Here is a 19,865-nt window from a genome sequence, read left to right on the forward strand (position 1 = left end):
GAGCAATCTAGATTACTCATTACTTTACACTTTCATAAGAAAAACAAGTATACTTACACCTACATAATTCTTTTTTAGACCTCTTCCTTGTTCAAAAAGAACAAATTAAATCATTTGCACATGTCATATCAAATCCATGAAAAAGATTAAACAGAATAAATGAAATCAACACAAAAACCTTAAAAAATTGAAATCTATGCAGATAATTACTGACATTTCATCTATCCTTATCAAGATCTAAATATTTAGATTAATCTACTTTAATTTTAATATATATCTACGTCTATAATTTTAACGAACCATAAGATGATTCATGCTTAACTTAATGAATGCATTTGAATTGGTCTAAACAATTCATTAAGGGGTTGTAAAACCCTTCAACGCAGCTGTATCTCTCGACATCGGCAGAATCTTCAAATCCCGCCTCCAATTATAGCCATTCTCTTGTGCATATTACAGTGACTCAGGTCGCTTACCACTCTTTCGAAGAGAAGTACAGCAATAATGACAGAATTCAAGATAGATGATAAGAGTGGTACAACACTGCACCTTTTCCTCTTCTCGGAGGTTGCCAACAGCAAGTGGGTATTTCCTTCTTTAATGTCTTTAATTGTCAATTTATGTTAGAGAGTGTAATTCCTTCTGAGGAAGAATAAAACCTTTCTTTCCATGTCCAAATGTGATCACTCCTCTGTAGACAACGAGGCTGAGAGCTGCATCAAGATAGAATCTCACGCATGTGAGCTTTTTATTCACCGTAACAATTGTGTTATCTTTCTGCCTGCCATCTATGAATGTTGAAGCAGTATTTTGTGTTCACTTAGGTAGTAAGGGAAATTGTCAGACGGTACATTAACTTTTCTGTCAACAATAATTCCCTTTCTTAAATATTTATTAAGAACTTGGCCTTTGTACGAGGCTTGGGACAAATGAACATCCGTTTTGAATTTTTTTCTATTTTTTAAAAAACTGTTCAACTGGATTCCCATATATATCCTCTATCCAAGCCAATCTACCTGACGCTGTGAGAAAGTTCAAAAGAGTTTTCAGCGACTCATCAAACGTAGAATTTTCTTAGTACCATTATCCAGATCAACACCTAAGCCATAAGAGTGAAAGTCTAATTGTTTGCTTTGATATCTGCAGACAAAATAAGAGGTCTTTTCTCATCCTTGGGTAATTTATATCATTATATACTGCACCAACGGGGTCAAAGATCCATATACTTATTATATGGAGGGTGATCTGAGACTTTTGATTCCTTGTCGAAACTTTTCACCATTAGCAGTAGGTGGTGACAAGATGGATAAGTCTTGCCACAGCTTGACGAAGATGCAAATATTTGCAACAGGATGAATAAATAGTCTGCTCAGTCTTAGGATACATTACCACTGTTTACGAATGATCTGTAATGTCAACCAAAATTTGCTAGAAATTAGGACATCAAACAACTCAATTATTGTTCTACCCAGATTTGCAAAAAAAGTCAAAACTGGGAGGAAATATAAGAACTACTTCAAGTGCTGAAATGACTAAATGCAACACAAAGACAAGGATTTTTCTCGCAAAAGCCATTGCAATGCTCACGATTGTCCTCATGCTTATCCATGATATGCAAGGTGTTTCTCTCACTTACCCAGAAAGTGAAATCAGTTTCCTTTCATAGCCATATTGAATAATATGTACAATGTCTATATTGTCATGGAGTGGAAATATGCATCCTTACAACAATCAATTTTTTCTCTCAGTGCTACCCATGCTGCTATTGTTGGAGTAAATAGGTCATCACCTAATTAATCGATCATTAATTAATTAAACCCTCTGTTTATTTTATTCGCTTAAGCCAAATCTAGAAGTACTTTTCTATGTTTAGATAATGTTGTCTGATAGCGTAGGATGGGGATAGCTGTTACGATCTAACTTAATCTTCACTCACGGTTTTCTTTTTGCTTTTCTAACCATTACTTGTACATTGCAATCAATCTAGGTCATTCAATTGAATGCACATACAATTGCTTTTTTTGGAATCCATTCTCTTTTCAAGGTTGTGAGAGTACTTCATTGGTTTGTTCTCTCATCATGTGATAGCTGTTTTGGTTGCAGGTGATTCTTGGGGGCTGTGGAGTTTATTATTAACTCCAACATGGTATTAGAGCACTAAATTTTTGATTTCCTGTCAATTTTTTGAGATATCTAGTCTCGAGGGAAAAATTGGCTCATCTTGGAAAGAAACAAGAATCACCATTGAGTCTGAAACAACAAAAAACCTAGGGATTGCTTGTCCAAATGCCAAATCGAAGTAGTTGAAAGAAACAATTTTTAGGGGTGAAAGCATCTCATGCAATCACCACCATTATTTTGCAAGTATGGGTCAGATTGGAAAAAAAATAATTTTCTTTTAATCTAGATATGAAAAAATCAAAAGAAGGTACTTGCAGTACACTGTCAGGCTTGGTCAGTGACATAGGAGTTGTCATTTTAATTGATGATGAGTTTTGAGTCCATTGTCAACAGCTCTTTTCTAGCCGAGGACTCTTCTTAATCCTTCATTCTCATTATATTCACTGTCGGGGGCAATGCCATCATCATTGCTGACTATTGTACCTCTTGACGATGACAAGAAATTTAACCTACTTTATAGCAGAATTTACCGGTATCAAGAAGAATATTTCAGGTTTATGTGATATATATTGTCAATTTTGATTTTTTCTCGACAAACAAAGGTTTTCAGATAAATGAGGGAATATCCCAATAGAATTTACAGATTTTGGCTACTGGTTTTTTTGGCAGGCATTCATCATCTTCTAAACACAACTACTTGGGATTTGCATCTTATAGATATGTCATCATTGTTTGTGGATTTTTCAATTTGGAATTTGGAGGATTTTTTGAGGACATTCATCTCCTCATTATGACAGCCATATCTTCATTGTCAAAGTATGCTCCACAGAGTTTCTAGGATGGGGACGTTTTAGGGGACAAGGATGTGTTTCTGGTATAGGTATGGGTCAATGCCAAAATTTAGGCGACGGCCCTTAGGGGATGACGATTAAAAACATAGGGGATTTTTTTAAATATATAGAGACAAAATTCAAATATGCATATTATAACATTGATAAACCATTCACCATAGACATTTTAGAAGATCTATACTATTGGACTAAACTAGTCACTCACATGGTTGACCGACAAAATGGCAAGAAGAGGACTCAAGCATTGAGTGGGCATGAAAGTGTTGTCATTGATTGGCAACCGATTAACAAGAAGGCTGAAGTGTTGCAAGCATAGTAAGATGGGGACGTGTGTCCCCCCTTTTTGCCCCACATCCCAGAGACAGGGATGCACCAGGGACTTGGGAACTCTGTTCCCCCGTCCCTAGCGGTGCCACCAGATTTTGTCGCATCCGCCGAGGATGGGGGGATGTCCCAGTGTTGACTATTTGCTGATTCGACTATTTATGTTGAATGTTTGATGTTCCAATTTGTTGATGTTAGTTTTGTACCACTATATAACATATAACGATTGAATACTTGATATGGAATATCAAACACTCAATCCCTCTCTTGAAAAGTAAATACTCATGAAGACATGAGGAAAACTCCTATGTTCCTTACACCTGTGCATACTAACTCAGTTATATTAATGTGATTTGCTGGTTAATCACGTAGGCGGCCTTACGTCGTTCATTCAAGGATTGTCGAACTCTCGTTGTGATGATAATGATGTCTGGCCTTGTAAAGTATACCAACGTCAAATGATGTTGATGGTGATGACGATGGAGGGTGTGTTTGCCAATGATGCTTCTCCTTTTCTAACTTTCTAAGAATGAATTCCAACTACTCAACTACTCGCTGCTTTACCCTACTCCTATGAATGGAATGATTAGCAAATGGACGGGGATCAAATTTGATGAAAGCTTACCAGCGGCTCTAGCTCCACAGATGTAATGATTCAAGGGAAAAAAGATTAGATTACTACGCAAAGCTTCCTAACTAGCCACTAGGATGCCAGTGGCCTAGTTTATAGATCCCTATCAAACATTTACTAATATCACCATGTAACTATCCATCTACTCTTACTCTTAACAACTTTCTTGAAATAAAATCTACTTTAACAACTTCAATGAAATTTAACTCAAACTATTGGAAGTAAAAGCCATGCAATAACACCAAGTGTTCTTATCACCATGCAAGTCACAACAATGATAAGAGAAGCAATTTTGGTATTATCTTAAGCAACAACTTTCTTCCACCCTTTACAACAAGAGTAAATGGCCTTATATAGGGGCCAAAATTACAACCAATGCTAGAGATTAAGAGGCAAAATCAATGATCCACATTAGATCCCAGAAACCCTAATTAGGATTGCCACCTCATCGGCCATTGAGAAGACACCACCTCATCAATGGACCAATGAAAAAAAAAGGAAAAGTGGCAACCAATGAGAAGGCACCAAAATGGTAGCCAATTAGAATCAGACACCTATCCTACCCAAGAAGGAGAACTTTCCACTTGGGCTTACATCAAATGATCTAATATAATTCTACCATTTTCTTTCATCTTTTTAGCCAAGGCAATGAACTTGGCTAGCCTGTCGTTGACTTCCTTCATGGGAAGGCAAAGCGTATGCTTCATCTTGAACTCAGCCGAATTCATCATGTTGCTCGTTGCTTGCAGTGTCTTCTCATGATCCTTTTCATATTCTTTCGCATATTCGATAAAGACACTGAGGGAGGCAAGGGTGCCCAAATGCTTCTTCTTGATGGCAACCTTCCCCAACTCATCCAATCTCGATCCAAATTCTGTCTCATTGACGTTCTCCTCTTTGATATCTTCAAAATCAAGTGCAACCCCAACATCGCTCATCATGGTTGAAATGGAAGTGTCAACGCCTGGGCTATGCTGTGCAATCTCATTCTGTATCTCTTCAAGTATCCTCAATCTGATGGTCAAGGCAACAAACCAAGACTCCACTGTACTTATTCCTCCTTCATCTACCAACTTGGTTCTCTCCAAATATCTCTTTGGTAGCTCGATAAATGCTTGTAGTCTGGGAATGGCTAAGTCCTTGACTGGAAGGAAATCCTTCCCACTCCCCTTCAAATGTTCTGAATTTGTCTCTAATAGCCACTAATGACTTGAATGTTGAGATAAAGGAAGGCAAGAAATTTCGCCCCTCCTGAATTATATCATGGATCCAATCCTTGACTTCGTGCAGCTAAGCCAATATCTCTTCTATATTGCTCCCACTGTCTTGTGAAAGAGCTGCCTGACGCAACTGTTGGATAGGCTGGCAATCTCTCCAATACTTGTTTTCGACCTCCAACTTTACAATCCTTTCGTTTGCCTTCCTCAACCTTTCTCTAATTGAAAGCATGCCTTCCTGGATCTTTTTACATTCCATCTCATCCGTGATTCTTCCCAAGTTATACTCTACTATCTCATATTCTTGGGCTACAATCTCATCCACTGCCTTGCTAACCTTTGGTATATCAATTTGAACTTTTCGGTGACCTTCATCATCACTCCTAATTACTTTTGCCACCATTTTGGCAATTTGTCTCTGTTTCTCGTTATCTTCCTTTTCTTCTAACCCTTGAATATCTTCAACTATTCGAACATTCACCACCTCGCCTCTTGGCATAAGCATTTTCCTTAACCATAGCGGTGTAGTGCATCTCCCAAAATTGAGATTCGGTTCGACTAGCAAAGCATCACCAACGGCCTTTGGCGCCTAACTTATTTCTTCAATATCAATTGGCCTATCCTCTTCTTCACTAGTGACTGTCACATCATCTCCATGTTGGTTCTCCGAGAGAGGAGAGTACTCGGTGCTATCACTGTAACCACTTGATTCGAATCAGAGCTTACCTCTACCGCGACCCCTTGACCACTTGTATTATCCCCTTGGCTTGTAGCCTCAATTATGCTCTCCCTTGACGGTGTTGCATTCTGTCCCTTTGCTGGAGGTTCCTGATGTTCTTTACTTTTCTCAATCTCCAAATTTCTCTTCTTGCCCTTAACTATTCTTTTTTGCTGGCTACTGCCCTCACCTTTTTGTCCGACTGACTCCATTGGACCTTCTTCCTTTGGTTTCATCTTCTCATAAGTAAGGCATACCTTCCGACTTTGTAATTGTCTTAACTTCCCATTGTACCATGACTTAGTGTGTAGATCAACTGTCCTTGTAATTGCCTCTAAGGAAGGATTTTGATGATCATCCCAATCCACTGGACCCAACTTCGTTTCATCCACTATATCATAATTTGCTCTTAGCACATTTTCATCATCTTCTAGTTGATCGGGAATATCAAGTCCTCTCCATCTGATTGCCCTCATCATGCCCACTGACAATCTTGAGAAAGCTAGCTTTCTCACATGAAAGTCATCTTGTGCATTGGCCCAAAAATATTCTATAGTAGGAATATGTTTTGAATGTATTTCCGTGAGATGCCTTGATAAGACCATTAGGATCAAATCCTTGTCTTGCTCTATACCATCCTAGATGATACCATTCTAACTCTTTCTCCGCAGCTGCAAAGGTGACAGGATTGGGGCAAGTATCATTGCCTATTCCAAATGAAAAGGTAATCCCTGTCTCACCTTTAAGTTTCATCATCTTGTCATAATGCTCAAGTTGCCTAGCCAACACTATCAAAACTACCTTGTCGGGTGGGTACCTTGGAAGTCTCTTGGGACAAATTGTACTTCCTACTACTCTGATATATGTAAATTGCGGAAATTGGATGAACCAACTCCTATACTTCTTAACTTTTACTTCCGCTTCCAATGAGAGCCTTCTAGTAGGTGTCCCTTGTAATATCCTTACCGTCTTGATGGCAAAGGCATCATAAAACATCTTATAATCTTTGGTATTGTGCAAATGAAGCTATGGATAACACTCATGCACCAAACATTGCCCTGACCCATGGCCAATCACTCCTAAGGCTTTAAGTCAGGATTTGCATATAGTCTCGCAATCAGATAGAAAAGATAGGATCCCATATAGAATTGCTTTTGATTTTGCACTGTCCTAAGTTGCAACTCTAAATTTTCACTTATGATTCTAGCCCAATCAAACTTTCTCTTTCTATTTTCAATTTCATCAATAAAGTAGTGCAACCAGTACTTGAATTGCATACCTTGAGCCATGCCCATGATCCGACTGAGAAGCACAATTAGATCATTGTACTCCGGTTTGAAAACTGACTTGGTAACTCCCTTCTTGCCTTCGTGTAACCAATTCTGCTTTAGATGAATGAAGTAGGCCTCTTGATTATCCTAAAAGAACTTGGCCGCCTGATCCATCATTGCCACTGTCATGCCTTTATACTGGGGAATATTGAATACTTCTTCGACCACTTGTTTGCTAATGTTAGCCAACACTCTCTTCTCTTCATCGAAAATGATGGACTTGGTCACAATATCAAACTGGAATGCACACTCCATTACCAATTCCAGACAAGGCAAGGTAGGAGGGAAAGCTGTTGCATGTACAATTCCGCTCTTATAGATCTTCTTTTCCATGGGGGATTGTCCTTCAATCTATCCTTCAACTATACCATGTTCACCATGCCAATATTGGTATCACTTATTCGCCTCACTTTCGAGAAGAAGGTGGTCTTAGGCATCATGTCTTCCTTGTCTTTTTTGGTGTTCGTTCCCTTTGGGTTCTTGCTTGCACTAACATCTACCATCCTAAACACTTATTTTTGCCCCTTCATTCTAAATGATATGGACTACACTTATCAATCTCCAACCTTTTTTCTATCGATGGAATCTAGCTTATTTCTGCCTCTTCAAGTTCTATCTCTACACTTATCAATCTTCAAACTTCTTTCCTAGAGATGAGACTACCACTTATTTCTGTCTCTTCGTTACCGTAGGATGGACTATACTTATATCTCCCAACTTCAATCGTAGGGTGGTCTAGCTTATTTCTGCCTCTCCAAATGTCCTATCATGAAATCTACACTTATATCTCCCAACTTCAGCCTATCAATGGAATGATGAAGTGGTGGATGAGTAGTGCAAAAAGAAAATAAGAGAAACAAACCAAGCAAGAACAATGAATAAAATTCACCTTTAAAACCAATCTTCACCTCTAAAAATGAATAGAATTTTACTTTAAATCTGCCTTTACCAATAACCGGGCCCTCTTCAAGTTCCGATCAGATCTTGGAAATTTCAATCCTCCTTGCAAATAATGATGCCCTAGCAAAATCATAATTTCAACTTCCTTGAAATCGCCCACACTTGCCAAAAATCAGACATTAAATCATATAGCCTCTTCACCAAATAAAATCGCCAAATTTTGGAAGGAGAAAATCGCTGCCAAGGATGGAGATATCAGACTCAACAAAAATCGCCCAAGCTGGAAAAAATCAGATTTGCTCAAAAAAATTGCCCTAGGGCAGAAATTTGCCCAAACAAGGAGAAAAATGCCGCCAAGAAATGAAAAAATCTGTCCCAAAAATCGCCCAAGTCTGAAATTCGCTTCCCTTAGAAGAAAATTGCACATCCAAGGAGGAGGAAAAAGGAATGAGAAAATAAGAGGAGGGGAAGCCCCTCTTATACCACACTTTTTGCCTCTCCAAGTGGGTCGACCTGCTTGGAGGGAAAACAAAATTAAGTTAGTCCCTTAATTAATGGTCCAGATTTAAATGCAATTTTAAATTTACTTAGCCCATAGTGAAATTGGCCCATTTAATTGCTAGTTTTGATCAGAAATTTCAAAATAGAAACAAGGTGAGCCTAGGAGATGTCAAAATTTTCATTTAATAATGTTTTGGCAATTAAAATATCATTAAAATCAAATCTAGCAAGATAAAATCAATTTTCAATTCCAAATTACCAATTTCCTTTAACATTTCTAAAATCCTCCAGGCCAAAAATTTAACCAAATCAATGCAATTTTGCAATTCAATCCAATGTCAACTTGCAATAGAATTTTAATTTTTAACAAAATAAATCATTTTCCTGGTAGTCAAAATTCAAACTCCAAGTTCAATTTCACTATAGAAAAAAAATCTTTCCACCAAAAAATTTTCGAGATTTTCTAGAACGACTAAATCAAAAAATTTCATTTTGAAAATTCTCAAGCTTATACAATTATTTCAAATTTTCAAAAATCCATCTAAGTTCAAACTTTGCAATTTATCTTGCCAGATTTTGTTCTAACCATCGAAAAAATGTTGTCGTTGAAACCTGTTTGGCCTAAGGATAAAATTACATGTTCTGGAAAATCAAGTTCTGCACCAGATGAAAACAAGTCAAATCACATCCCTCCTAGCCCAAGGTGTCCAAGGTGTAAAATTTTCAAATTGAAAACCTTTGGACAACTACAAATTTGCTAAGGCAACCGAAAAAGGGGGTCCCCAAAAACTTTGGGGCGATGGTGTGAAAACCTCACAACACAATTCAATGCAATGTTCAAGTATTTACTCTTTTACATCTTTATATCATATATTGCAAAACATCTTTCCATAGCTAGCATTTTAAGTACCATATTTATAGTATATACAATCCTTGTTGTCCCCCTACCATTCCCCCACCTTCCCCAAATTAAGGCTTCTCTGTCCCCTCGTTCTGTCGTCCTCCCATCCCCCAGGGCAGTGTAACTATGGTTGCAAGAGAATGCAACCATTAATAGACTGGCATAGTGGTCATGACAAAGTAAAGACACTTTCCAGCTATGACAGACGAGCAGGCGTGGAAGTTAAATGCTCACAACTGAGTCACCATTAATGTGACAAAACCAAGAGAAGGTTTGATAGTGATGTGACATGCATGCAGAGAGAAGCGACAAAAGCAATAAAAGGAAGCAAGGACACAAAAGTCTATATGTAAACTTACAGGCAAATAGGCAGACCTACATGTACACCTATGTATAGGTAGTCACGGGTATTATGTAACTATGCTCAGTATGCATTTCAAAACTCAAATTGTTGATTTGAGCGGGATAATTTTAGGGTATTGATCGATGGATTGGAAGAGTGAATTTAAGGTCACCTAGTCTTCATTTTGAAGTTGTTGTGTTGATCAGAGATTTGTGTGAGACAAAAAAGAACAAAAAAAACAATGAGTAACAACAGACCAATGCTCAAGCATGAGAAAGAGGAAGTGAACAGAGATCGTTCACAAAGTCAAGCCAGAACAAAGGAAGGAGATCAGTGTATCTTCGTGGAGTATCATAGTGGATCTACAAGGCAAGTTGTGCTGCATCTTTAGATCTAATCTTTAGTTTGCTTTCTTACCATTGCAACTATTGTAAGCCTTTGACAGGGTAGACTTGTAATAAGTCTTTGAAATCATCTAATAAGGTATCTCTCAAAAAGGGATCAAAATTCTCTAACGAGGTAGCCTTTGCAGGTTGCTGTAATCCTAATAGATGATGTTCATTCCTAATAGGATGAGTTCTCAAAAGGAATAGATGTAAGCCTTTAACGGGACACCCTTTTAGTCACATAGAAAGGCTTGTGGGTATATTACTCCCACCGTGGTTTTCAGCCTCACATTGGGGGTTTCCACATAAAAATATTTGTGTCATTGATGTATGCTTCTTTGTGTGATCTTGTTTGGTTTTACATCATTGCATTTGTTATTGTTTTGATTACAAAAGTATTGGTAACAAGGTTTGTGAACAAGATTGCTGCTTTAATCGGTAGAATTGTACATACTGATTTACCCCCCTTCTCGGTACTAGTTGGGACCAACAATTGATATCAGAGCTCAGTCCCTAGCATTGACAAGCCTAATAGCTTGAGGGAAGCTCAGATGGCAACCATGAAATACAAAATGCAACTTGAAAAAGCCCTGGACACTATTGAAGATCTGAAGGACAAGTTGAGAGAATCTTTAGCTAAAAGGGAGAAATTGATGAAGAAGTTGGGAGAGAGACAAGAGCTAATAGAGAAACTTGAGTAAAGTGGTTCTGAAGATTCAAAAGAAGCAATCTCAGAATTGATGAATGGGAATGAAAAGTTGATGAAAAGGGAGCAAGAACATATAGTAGTAAGAATAAGTGAAGCACATGATGATAAAGGAAATGCTATCCTTGAGAGAGATCAAGCTTACGAAGAACTCAAAATGGTCAAGAAGCAAAACAATAAGCTAAAGATTTGCTAAAAGCCAAGTAAGAAGTAATGGCCATGATGGAAGAACACCAATATATCAGACAAGAAAACAATGCCTTACAAGAGCACTGCCATGACAAGGATGAGTAGTTGGGAGTTCTAAATGAAGAAGCCAAATAGCTGGAAGAACAAGTTCGTGAACTGGTGGATAAACTGAAGAACATCAAAGAAGAAAATGAAAGACCAATAAAGTCCAATGAAAGCACTAGGAAGCTGGAGGAGCAACTAAAAGATCAAAGAAAGACCACAAGCACAATCGGTTTAGGATTTGAAGGAGTCAGTACAACTGAGAAATGAGAGACCTAAGGAGCGAAAGACTCTAATCCTACAAAGAACAAGAAGACATCGAAGAGAGGTATGCCATTTAACAAACCTACTTGTTTTTGTTGTGGTAAAGTAGGATAGAAGTCAAATGTATGTTGGCACAGGCAAGTAGTACCTGATAGTCTGCACACAAATATAGAGGCTACTACAATATTTGTCACCATAATGGACACAGTGCACATAAGTTTAGAGATCTTGCAAATGATGCAAGAGCAGAATGCTACTGTTACCATTGTAACAAGTATGGTCATACTGCCAAAGACTGTAGATCAAAAGCTCAATCATATTAGTCATCGTCAAAGACAGAGAGATACATTGAGAACAACAAGTGTGTAAGATAGGTTTGCTTCACTTTTGGAAATAATGGTCACCTTGCACCCCACTACAAACTAAAGACAGGTCGCATGAAAAATGCTAGACCATGGAACAACACAAGAATGACATGCTACAGATGTCACAAAACTGGTCATATCGCTAAGAATTGTTGGGTTTAGCGAAAACCCAAGCAACAACGCAATGGCAACAAATAAAAAGATAAGGCCATTGATATTGAGCAAGGTAGCAAGGACTTTGCCAAGGTGTGGACCAAGAAGTCGTCAGAAGGTTCGAAGTAAAACCTAGAGAGGTTGTGAGCTCATTGACAAATGGTGAGACTTCCCAATCTAATTAAGGCAGTAAGTCTTAAGGGGTTGCACAAGCAAATTTAGTCTTGTACCTGTCCCCACATTCAAACTAGTAGGTCATACAAGGAAGTGCCTCGCAAAGACCAAAACGTGATCACTATTGCAAAGTGCTTAACCTGTGAAGATAAGACAAGTTGTCCTCAAAACTTACTATTGGACATGATGTCATAAAGCATTTATTGCACAAGGGCGAAGGTAGGTAAGAGACAAGGTTACCATTAGAACCTCAACGCTACTTTTCAACAGGATCTATAAATGTGCACATCATCCAACAAATATCACCTTTGCAAACCCGAGATCTTAAGAGCTTTATATTCGCAAAACCCTAGCTATCAAAAGAACAACCTTTGTGCAAATCTAAGCAAGAAGTGATTAGCAACCCTTGAACCAGTTTAGAGCAACAAAGTGTGTGAAAGGAACCATATCAGAATTTGATCTTACATTGACATGAGAACAATACTCTGATCTGTATGATGTTGAACTGGTTGGCGGAAAGGAGAATGATCCGCCAGTCTACAAACTGATCTTGAAGAGTGCTGATGAAAAAGAAATGACAGGAGCCCTATCCTCACTCCTAGGCAGTGTGTTACTAGTTGAAGATGTAAGAGACTATCTGAAGGCAAAGTTCATGGAGCTAGGAGACAAGGAAATTTAGTCAAAAGTATGAGGAGTTCCGTATCAATAACTAGTGGAAATCAAGATTTGAAGATCTGGAAGACACAACCCTAGCCTGTGCGGTGGATATCCCAAATTTCTTTAGAGATGAATGGGTGAGATTTGTGCTAAGCAAGGTGCATGATGAGCACATGTGGCTCAACAAACCCTACAAGATCACAAGGGAGGTGATTGAAAGGGTTACAGGGTTCAGCGAAATGGGAATTGAGCTAACAATAAAGAAATACAAGCCAACTGAAGTAGTAGAACTGATTAGATGCCATCATGATGGTAGGATGTGTTCGTTGAAGGACATTCCAGATGAAAAGGCACAATTTGCTGCAAGGGCGATTGCCTGCTGGTTATGTCAATCAAGCAGAATAAGCAACTTTTCTAGTGGAGCAGTGTATCGAGCACATCAGATTATAACTGAGCACGCCAAACTTAATCTAAGTGGGTGTCTCCATATGCAAATGATGGAAAATCTAAGGAAAATCAAGAGAGGCAGTAGTGCACACATATTCAAGTATAGTGCAATACTGGTATGTGTATTCTTCTACTTTAAGGTAGTATTTGTTGGATTCATGAAATTCCAGTGGAAGCTCAGAAACAACCTCACAACTCAAATAATGAGCATGTACAATAGGTTAGGTAGGGGTGCCTCTAATTCACTCCACAACTATTTTGAGAAGTTTCAGTCAAAAATGCACAGGAGGAGAAGGATACCCTTGAATCTGATCATGGATTAGATAAGAGACATTTGTTTCTTAGGCAGCATAGACAGGTGCATTGTCCAACCGGTCGAACCACGAACTCACTTGTTGACCAAACTGCCCAATTAAGTTGAAGAGAACTCAACTAGAGAACACATTAACTGGCTGTTGGCAATGCTATTGACCAGGAACAACAAAGATTTGGATCAGCTGATAAAAAGATAAAAGAGCTGAGAGAGCAACAGGAAGTAGTTGCTCAAGAGAACAAGCAAAAGAAGAAGGGCACAGGCCAAACTGTGAAGAAGAATGGGAAAGAAAGAGGAGGAGATGAAAGCCCACAAATTGAGCTTCGAGGTGAGTCTTCACCTGAACTAGAGTTAGAAGTAGAGGCCATAGGCAAGAAGATCGCAACTATTGTTAAACCCCCAACGGTAGAAACTTACAAGGGGAAAACCTCTAAGAAGGACCAGAAGAAAGCGTCCAATCCCACTGAAGGAAGAAAAAATTGAAGAGAAGACCGAGACAGAGAGTCTCAAATCACCCAAGGAAGGTAAGAAATTTACACCCAAGGAAGGTAAGAAATTTACTTTCATAAATATTATTGATGATATTGAAAATAACGGTAATTACAATACATTGAAAAATAGATTCTCAAAGTTCACCAAGGTGAACAAAAATAATATTGTAAATGTTGTATTAGTAAGTTTAAGAGTGTTCAATAGAACTAGGATGAAAATTGAAGCACTGGTCCCCAGTGAACTTTATACAATGATTAGTGAAATATGGTCTAAGAGCATAATTGATTGCAAAAATATGCTAGATGATGCTCTAGCTAAAATTAGACCTGACTTGAGTGATGAAGATAGAGTCAGACTAGTGGACTCATGTAGAAAAGACTTTGATATGCTTACAATTGTAGCATTAATAACTACATGTCTGAAGAGAGAAGCATTTTCAAATGCAAAGAAATTTTGGTCGAAATTGTATTATTAGAAAGAATCTAGCTTAAAGAAGAAGCATGGCCAAAAACAAAAGCCAAGAGAAAAGCCAAAGGAAAAGGAACCAACAAAGACATCGGGACCAAAAGGTTCAAATAAGAAGACAACTGAATAGCCTAATGCACCGACCGAGCAGAAGACTCAAATTAGTCAAGATCTGAATATGGAGCCCAAGGAGAGTGGTTAGGTTCAATAGGAATAGGCCACCAAAGTGACAATAGAAAGATGATACTTTTGCTGGTGAGAGTCATCTTGACATTATTGATGTCACAATGATGGACTCAAGTCCAAAAGACACAAAAAAGGAGGTCACGATGTGACCGGTATCATTGAGGGAATACAGGAAGGTGAAAAGAAAGGAGAAGCCATCAAAGAGAAAGAGATTGACAATGGAACTGGATATCAACAAATGCCTACAATGGAGATTCCTGAATATACAACGGGATAGGAAATACAAGAGGAAGAACTTGTAAAAGAAACAAAGCATGAACAAAGGCAAAGTGATTTTCCTTTATCTCAACAAGAAAAGTCTCCTATAGAGACTAGACTATCTAGGACACTATCCAAAGGACAAAGGAACGTTAGGAAACTGGAGAAAAGTAAAGACAAAAGAAAGAGAGATTTAGAGGAATCAAGGAGCAAAAAGAGGAGCGGAAGGAGACATCAATCCTCGAAACCGGTTGAATCATCTACATCTTGGGATGAAGGAGAATTGTATGATGCTGATACACAAGAAGCAATAAAGATGCATAAACTTTTTGTGAAAGTAGATGCAATGGATAAACACATCAATCTACTAAATAGTAAAGAGCTGAACAAATACACAAGACTCATAAAGAGATACAAAATAATGAAATTATCCAACAAGAGGCATGAGAGGGCAACTACATTGGTGAAGGCCCGAGAAATATTCAAACAACTAGCACGAGAAGCCCTGTACAATAAAGATAATTTGATAAGCCAAATCAAAGTTTTTGTAGATCATCTCTATGGAAAAGCGGAAAAAATTACATAGGTCATGGAACAATAGGTTCCAAAGACAAATTTCGAAAAGCAAATAAGTCTTGTTAAAGACAAGCAAGGGGAGTTGATGTCATTAAAAGGTGAATTATCAAAAGCGCTGAAAGAAATAATCCCTGTATTCCAAAAGCCCAACACATTACGTACCCTAACAGGTGATCTAGAGCAAATGAGAGAGAGCTCAACAAGAGCTTGATGCAGCTGCATAGGCTTATGATCCACTTACTAGATCAGCCTCGAAGTACATAGCAAAGATTCAGGATACCATGCACTTAGTACATCAGCTAAGAGCAGAGGAAGAGAAGCGAGCAATCAAATTGATGGAACTTCAATGTTTCCTATCCCCATTGCCAAGCATCATCAATGAACATCTCAAGGATGTAGATGCTCAAATAGCCAAGCCACCGATAGAGATAAAAAAATGCATTGAATAGGCCACTGATAGAGCCTAGAAGTGCAACATTGGCTCTTACTCACCTAAAAGAGTCCTGGAAGACTCTCTTTAATATAGCAAGGGGGCTTTACAAGGACATTTGAGAAGTCGTAAGCCCCAAAACTCTACACCCTTTTATACCCTTTGTCACTGATGACAAAAGGGGGAGATAATTGAGATAACTAAAAACGGGGGATATAACCAAAAATGAGAATACAATGCCAAAGATAATGACGAAAGGAGAGCATATAGAAAGAGGGAGTCCGCAGATAATGAAAAAACTTCATGCAAAAGGAATGTTGTGAAGATACAAAATATGGAGCTCAAATAAAGTCTAAGGCCACAGATAGACAGAACAGAGACTTAGAAGCAAAGAGACACATAAGCGTAAACTTATGAAGAGATGTAAGTCTTGTTAACCACATCAAATTTTATTATTAAAGAGATTTTGCCATTAATGCCAAAGGGGGAGATTGTTGGACTAAATTAGTCACGACATGGTTGATCGACAAAATGGTGAGAATAGGACTCAAGCATTGAGTGAGCATTAAAGTTTTGTCACTGATTGGCAACCGGTTAACAAGAAGACTGAAGCATTGCAAGAGAATGCAACCATCGGTAGACTGGCATACCGGTCATGATAAAAGTAAAGGCACGTTTCAGTCTATGATAGGCAGATAGGTGTGGAAGATAAATGGTCACAACTGAGTCACCATTGATGTGACAAAACCAAGAGAAGGTCTAATAGTGATGTGACATGCACACAGAGAGAAGTGATGGAAACAACAAAAGGAAACAAGGACAGAAAAGTCTATATGTAGACTTATAGGCAGACAAGCAAGCCTACATGTATACGCACCTATGCATAGGTAGTCACGGGTATGGTGTGACTTTGCTTGCTATGCATTTCAAAATTCAAACTGATGATTTGAGCGGGGTAATTTTAGAGATTTGACCCATGGATTGGACGAGTGAATTTAAGGTCACTCAGACTTCATTTTGAAGTTGTTGTTGCTGTGTCAATCAGATATCTGTGGCAGACAAACAAGAACAAACAGAACAATGAGTAACAATAGATCGGTGCTCAAGCACGAGAAAGAGGAAGTGAACAGAGATTGTTCACGGAGTTAAGCCAAAAAAGAGGAAGGAGATTAGTGTATCTTCGTGGAGTATCACAATGGATCTATAAGGCAAGTTGTGCCACATCTATAGATCTAATCTTTAGTTTGCTTTCTTACCATTGCAACTATTGTAAGCCTTTGACAGGGTAGATTTGTAATAAGTCTTTGAATCCTCTAACTCGGTATCTTTCAAAAAGGGATCAAAATCCTCTAATGAGGTAGCCTTAACAGGCTATTGTAATCCTAACAAATTATGTTCATTCCTAACAAGATGAGTTCTCAGAAGGAATAGAGGTAAGCCTTTAACAGGGCACCCACTTGCAAGGAAAGGCTAGTGGGTATATTACTCCCACTGTGGTTTTCACCCTCACACTAGGGGTTTCCACGTAAAAATCTTTGTGTCATTGATGTATGCTTCTTTGTGTGATCATGTTTGGTTTTACATCATTGCATTTGTTATTGTTTTGATTACAAAAGTAATGGTAACAAGGTTTGTGATCAAGATTGCTGCTTTAACCAATAGAATTGTGCGTACTGACTCATGTCCCCTCTCAGTACTAGTTGGGACCAACATATATACATGGAAATTTATCAAATGACAAATAGTAACTACTTCCATTATAGCAATATCGCATACATATAGAAAAAATTAAAATGCCTAAAGGCTCCAAGTATTATGTATAAAATCAGAATGAAATAAAGAGAAGTCCAACTAAAATAGTAAATAGTAAATACTAAATGCAATCTTTCTTCACTGCTGCTGCTGCTGCTCTATGCTTTTTTCTTCCTCTTAGCAAGTATGAAAAATCTAAAAATGAGTAGAAGAGTTAGTGTTTTAGTGTTTTAATGGACTAAATAGTGTTCACATATTTTTGTTGTCTTTAAGACTTCTAGAGGCCTGCGTAGACAATAAAGTTTTTAAAAAATGATTTATTGGGGGTGTTTTGAGGTTACCCCAATGACGGGAATAAAGGGGATGCCCAACAGTATTGGGGAGGCATGAGGAACAACAAAGTCTTCCTTGATACTGCTGGCTGTCCCCAAGTTTCCTGCCCAAAACAATGGCCATTTCAGGGACATTTCCAAAATTGGCAAACAAGGGATGGCTCTAGGGCTGGCAAAAGTCTGTCCCTACGTCCCCGTTGTCTTTGGGATGGGTAGGACCCCGAAATCGTAGGGGACACGCCCTTATGGAACATTGTTGTCAACCCATCAACATTGTCTTTGGATCTTGTTATACATCAGTCGTCGTAGGATTCTTATTCAACATAATTTCATTTCGTCACGTGGACATTTGATTAGTTTTCATAGGAACACATCTTTTGGATTTGTATACCTTATTCATTCAGTTTGTGGTAATGGCTTCTCTAATCACTAAAAAATCTTTTTCTTATGGGGAAATGATGTTTGGAGTTGGTGAGTCATGTTTCGACTTAAGAGTTTCATAATTGGCATAGGATCTATTTTCTTATCCTCGTCTCCTCTCTCCTATTCAAGGGACATTCATTGCACTTATTTGACACAAGCATTTCTTGGGGGATCATTTCAAGTCCTCCCATCCTTCTTTGATTGGTACATTTATTTCATTTTCTCCTTTTTGGAGAGGATTGTTTCCCATGAGGTTTTTTTCTCCTTTGATTTTGAGAGATTCATATTTTTGTACAAGGCTACCTCATTATGCCTTGTAGCTGAGACCCATCCATGCATCTATTATTGCTTCATTAGTAGGTTGTTAGCTTCCCTCTAAGGTGAACTTAATGCGGGGTGTTGGAGTACAAGGTCAATCACTCATTAATTAACTAGGCTCCCTTTTACTTTATTCACTTAAGCTAATCAGGAGTGCTTTTCTGTATTTTTGTTGTCTCATAGTATAGGATAATGACACTTGTCATGATTTAATGTGATCCTCACCTCAAATTTTTTTTTTGAGCCTTCATTCATAAAATGTAATCAATATATATCATTGAATTGAATGCATATGTAGTTTCTTTTCTAGATCCATTTTTTTTGTCAAGGTTGCAAGAGCACATTAATGGCTTTTTCTCTTTTCACACGAGAGGTGTTTTGGTTTGGTGATTTTTGGGAGATTTGAGGTTCACTATCAACTCCAACAGCTAGAAACCTATTGTATTTATGTAAACAATGAAAGTTTGCATGCCTACAACAACCAAATATGCTTTATAGTTTTTCCCTTGCTCAATAATAGCAAGTATGTATCCATACAACTTTCCCAAAAATTGTCATAGTGTTGCATATGCAATGAGTCAAAGTCTACATGGTTACAACCCCAAATATGCTTCACAGTGTTGCTCCTTCTCAATTTGAAGTATACATGCATATTGTTGACTAGGAAAATACGGGCTAGTCACAAACATGATCAAAGCTAACCATGAAAGCCATACAATCATGTAAACTATCCTATTCACATTGACAACACCATCAAAACGAAGTAAACAACATGACAAATCAAATCTGAGCACCGTTACTCCTTTGATGAAGCCTCATCACTTTTTCTCTCTCCTCTTATATGATATGTTGCTCTCAATTGGATAAGTACACCAATAAGATGAAAGCAAGTATGGTCAAATCAATAAAATAAGGGCGACGATACTAGAAAATTGTGGTTGCAAAAATGAGGCCAAAGAGGCCAACTTATAGATTTTTGAAATTTGAATTGACGGTCAAGATTGAAGACAAATCAATGATCACAATTGCATATGAGAACTTGTTTTTGGCAAATGACAAATTTATGACAAATTCAAAAGTGATTTCAGCAAATGACAAC

The 19,865-nt window shown here is 38.0% G+C and overlaps 1 protein-coding gene across 3 annotated transcripts in view; it reads left to right on the forward strand.

Annotated features, from left to right (window-relative positions):
• Nucleotides 1–297: 297 nt before the first annotated feature.
• Nucleotides 298–19,865, forward strand: part of LOC149533726 (EKC/KEOPS complex subunit tprkb-like protein) — a 68,347-nt gene continuing 48,779 nt past the window's right edge. For 2 of the 3 annotated variants that reach the window (XR_016357211.1, XM_089805230.1), the window contains exon 1: nucleotides 298–581. Coding sequence is in view for 2 of the 3 variants with exons in the window: in XM_089805230.1 (XP_089661356.1) it covers nucleotides 505–581 (77 nt within the window). In the remaining variant the exon portion in view is untranslated. Of the gene's footprint in view, nucleotides 582–611; nucleotides 740–19,865 lie in introns of those variants that run through there. The other variant, XM_089805231.1, reaches the window with a different exon arrangement.

This window comes from Cupressus sempervirens, chromosome 10 (genome assembly GCF_028749045.1).
Source record: "Cupressus sempervirens isolate cs-2001-9-10 chromosome 10, ASM2874904v1, whole genome shotgun sequence".
NCBI classification, from domain to species: domain Eukaryota; kingdom Viridiplantae; phylum Streptophyta; class Pinopsida; order Cupressales; family Cupressaceae; genus Cupressus; species Cupressus sempervirens.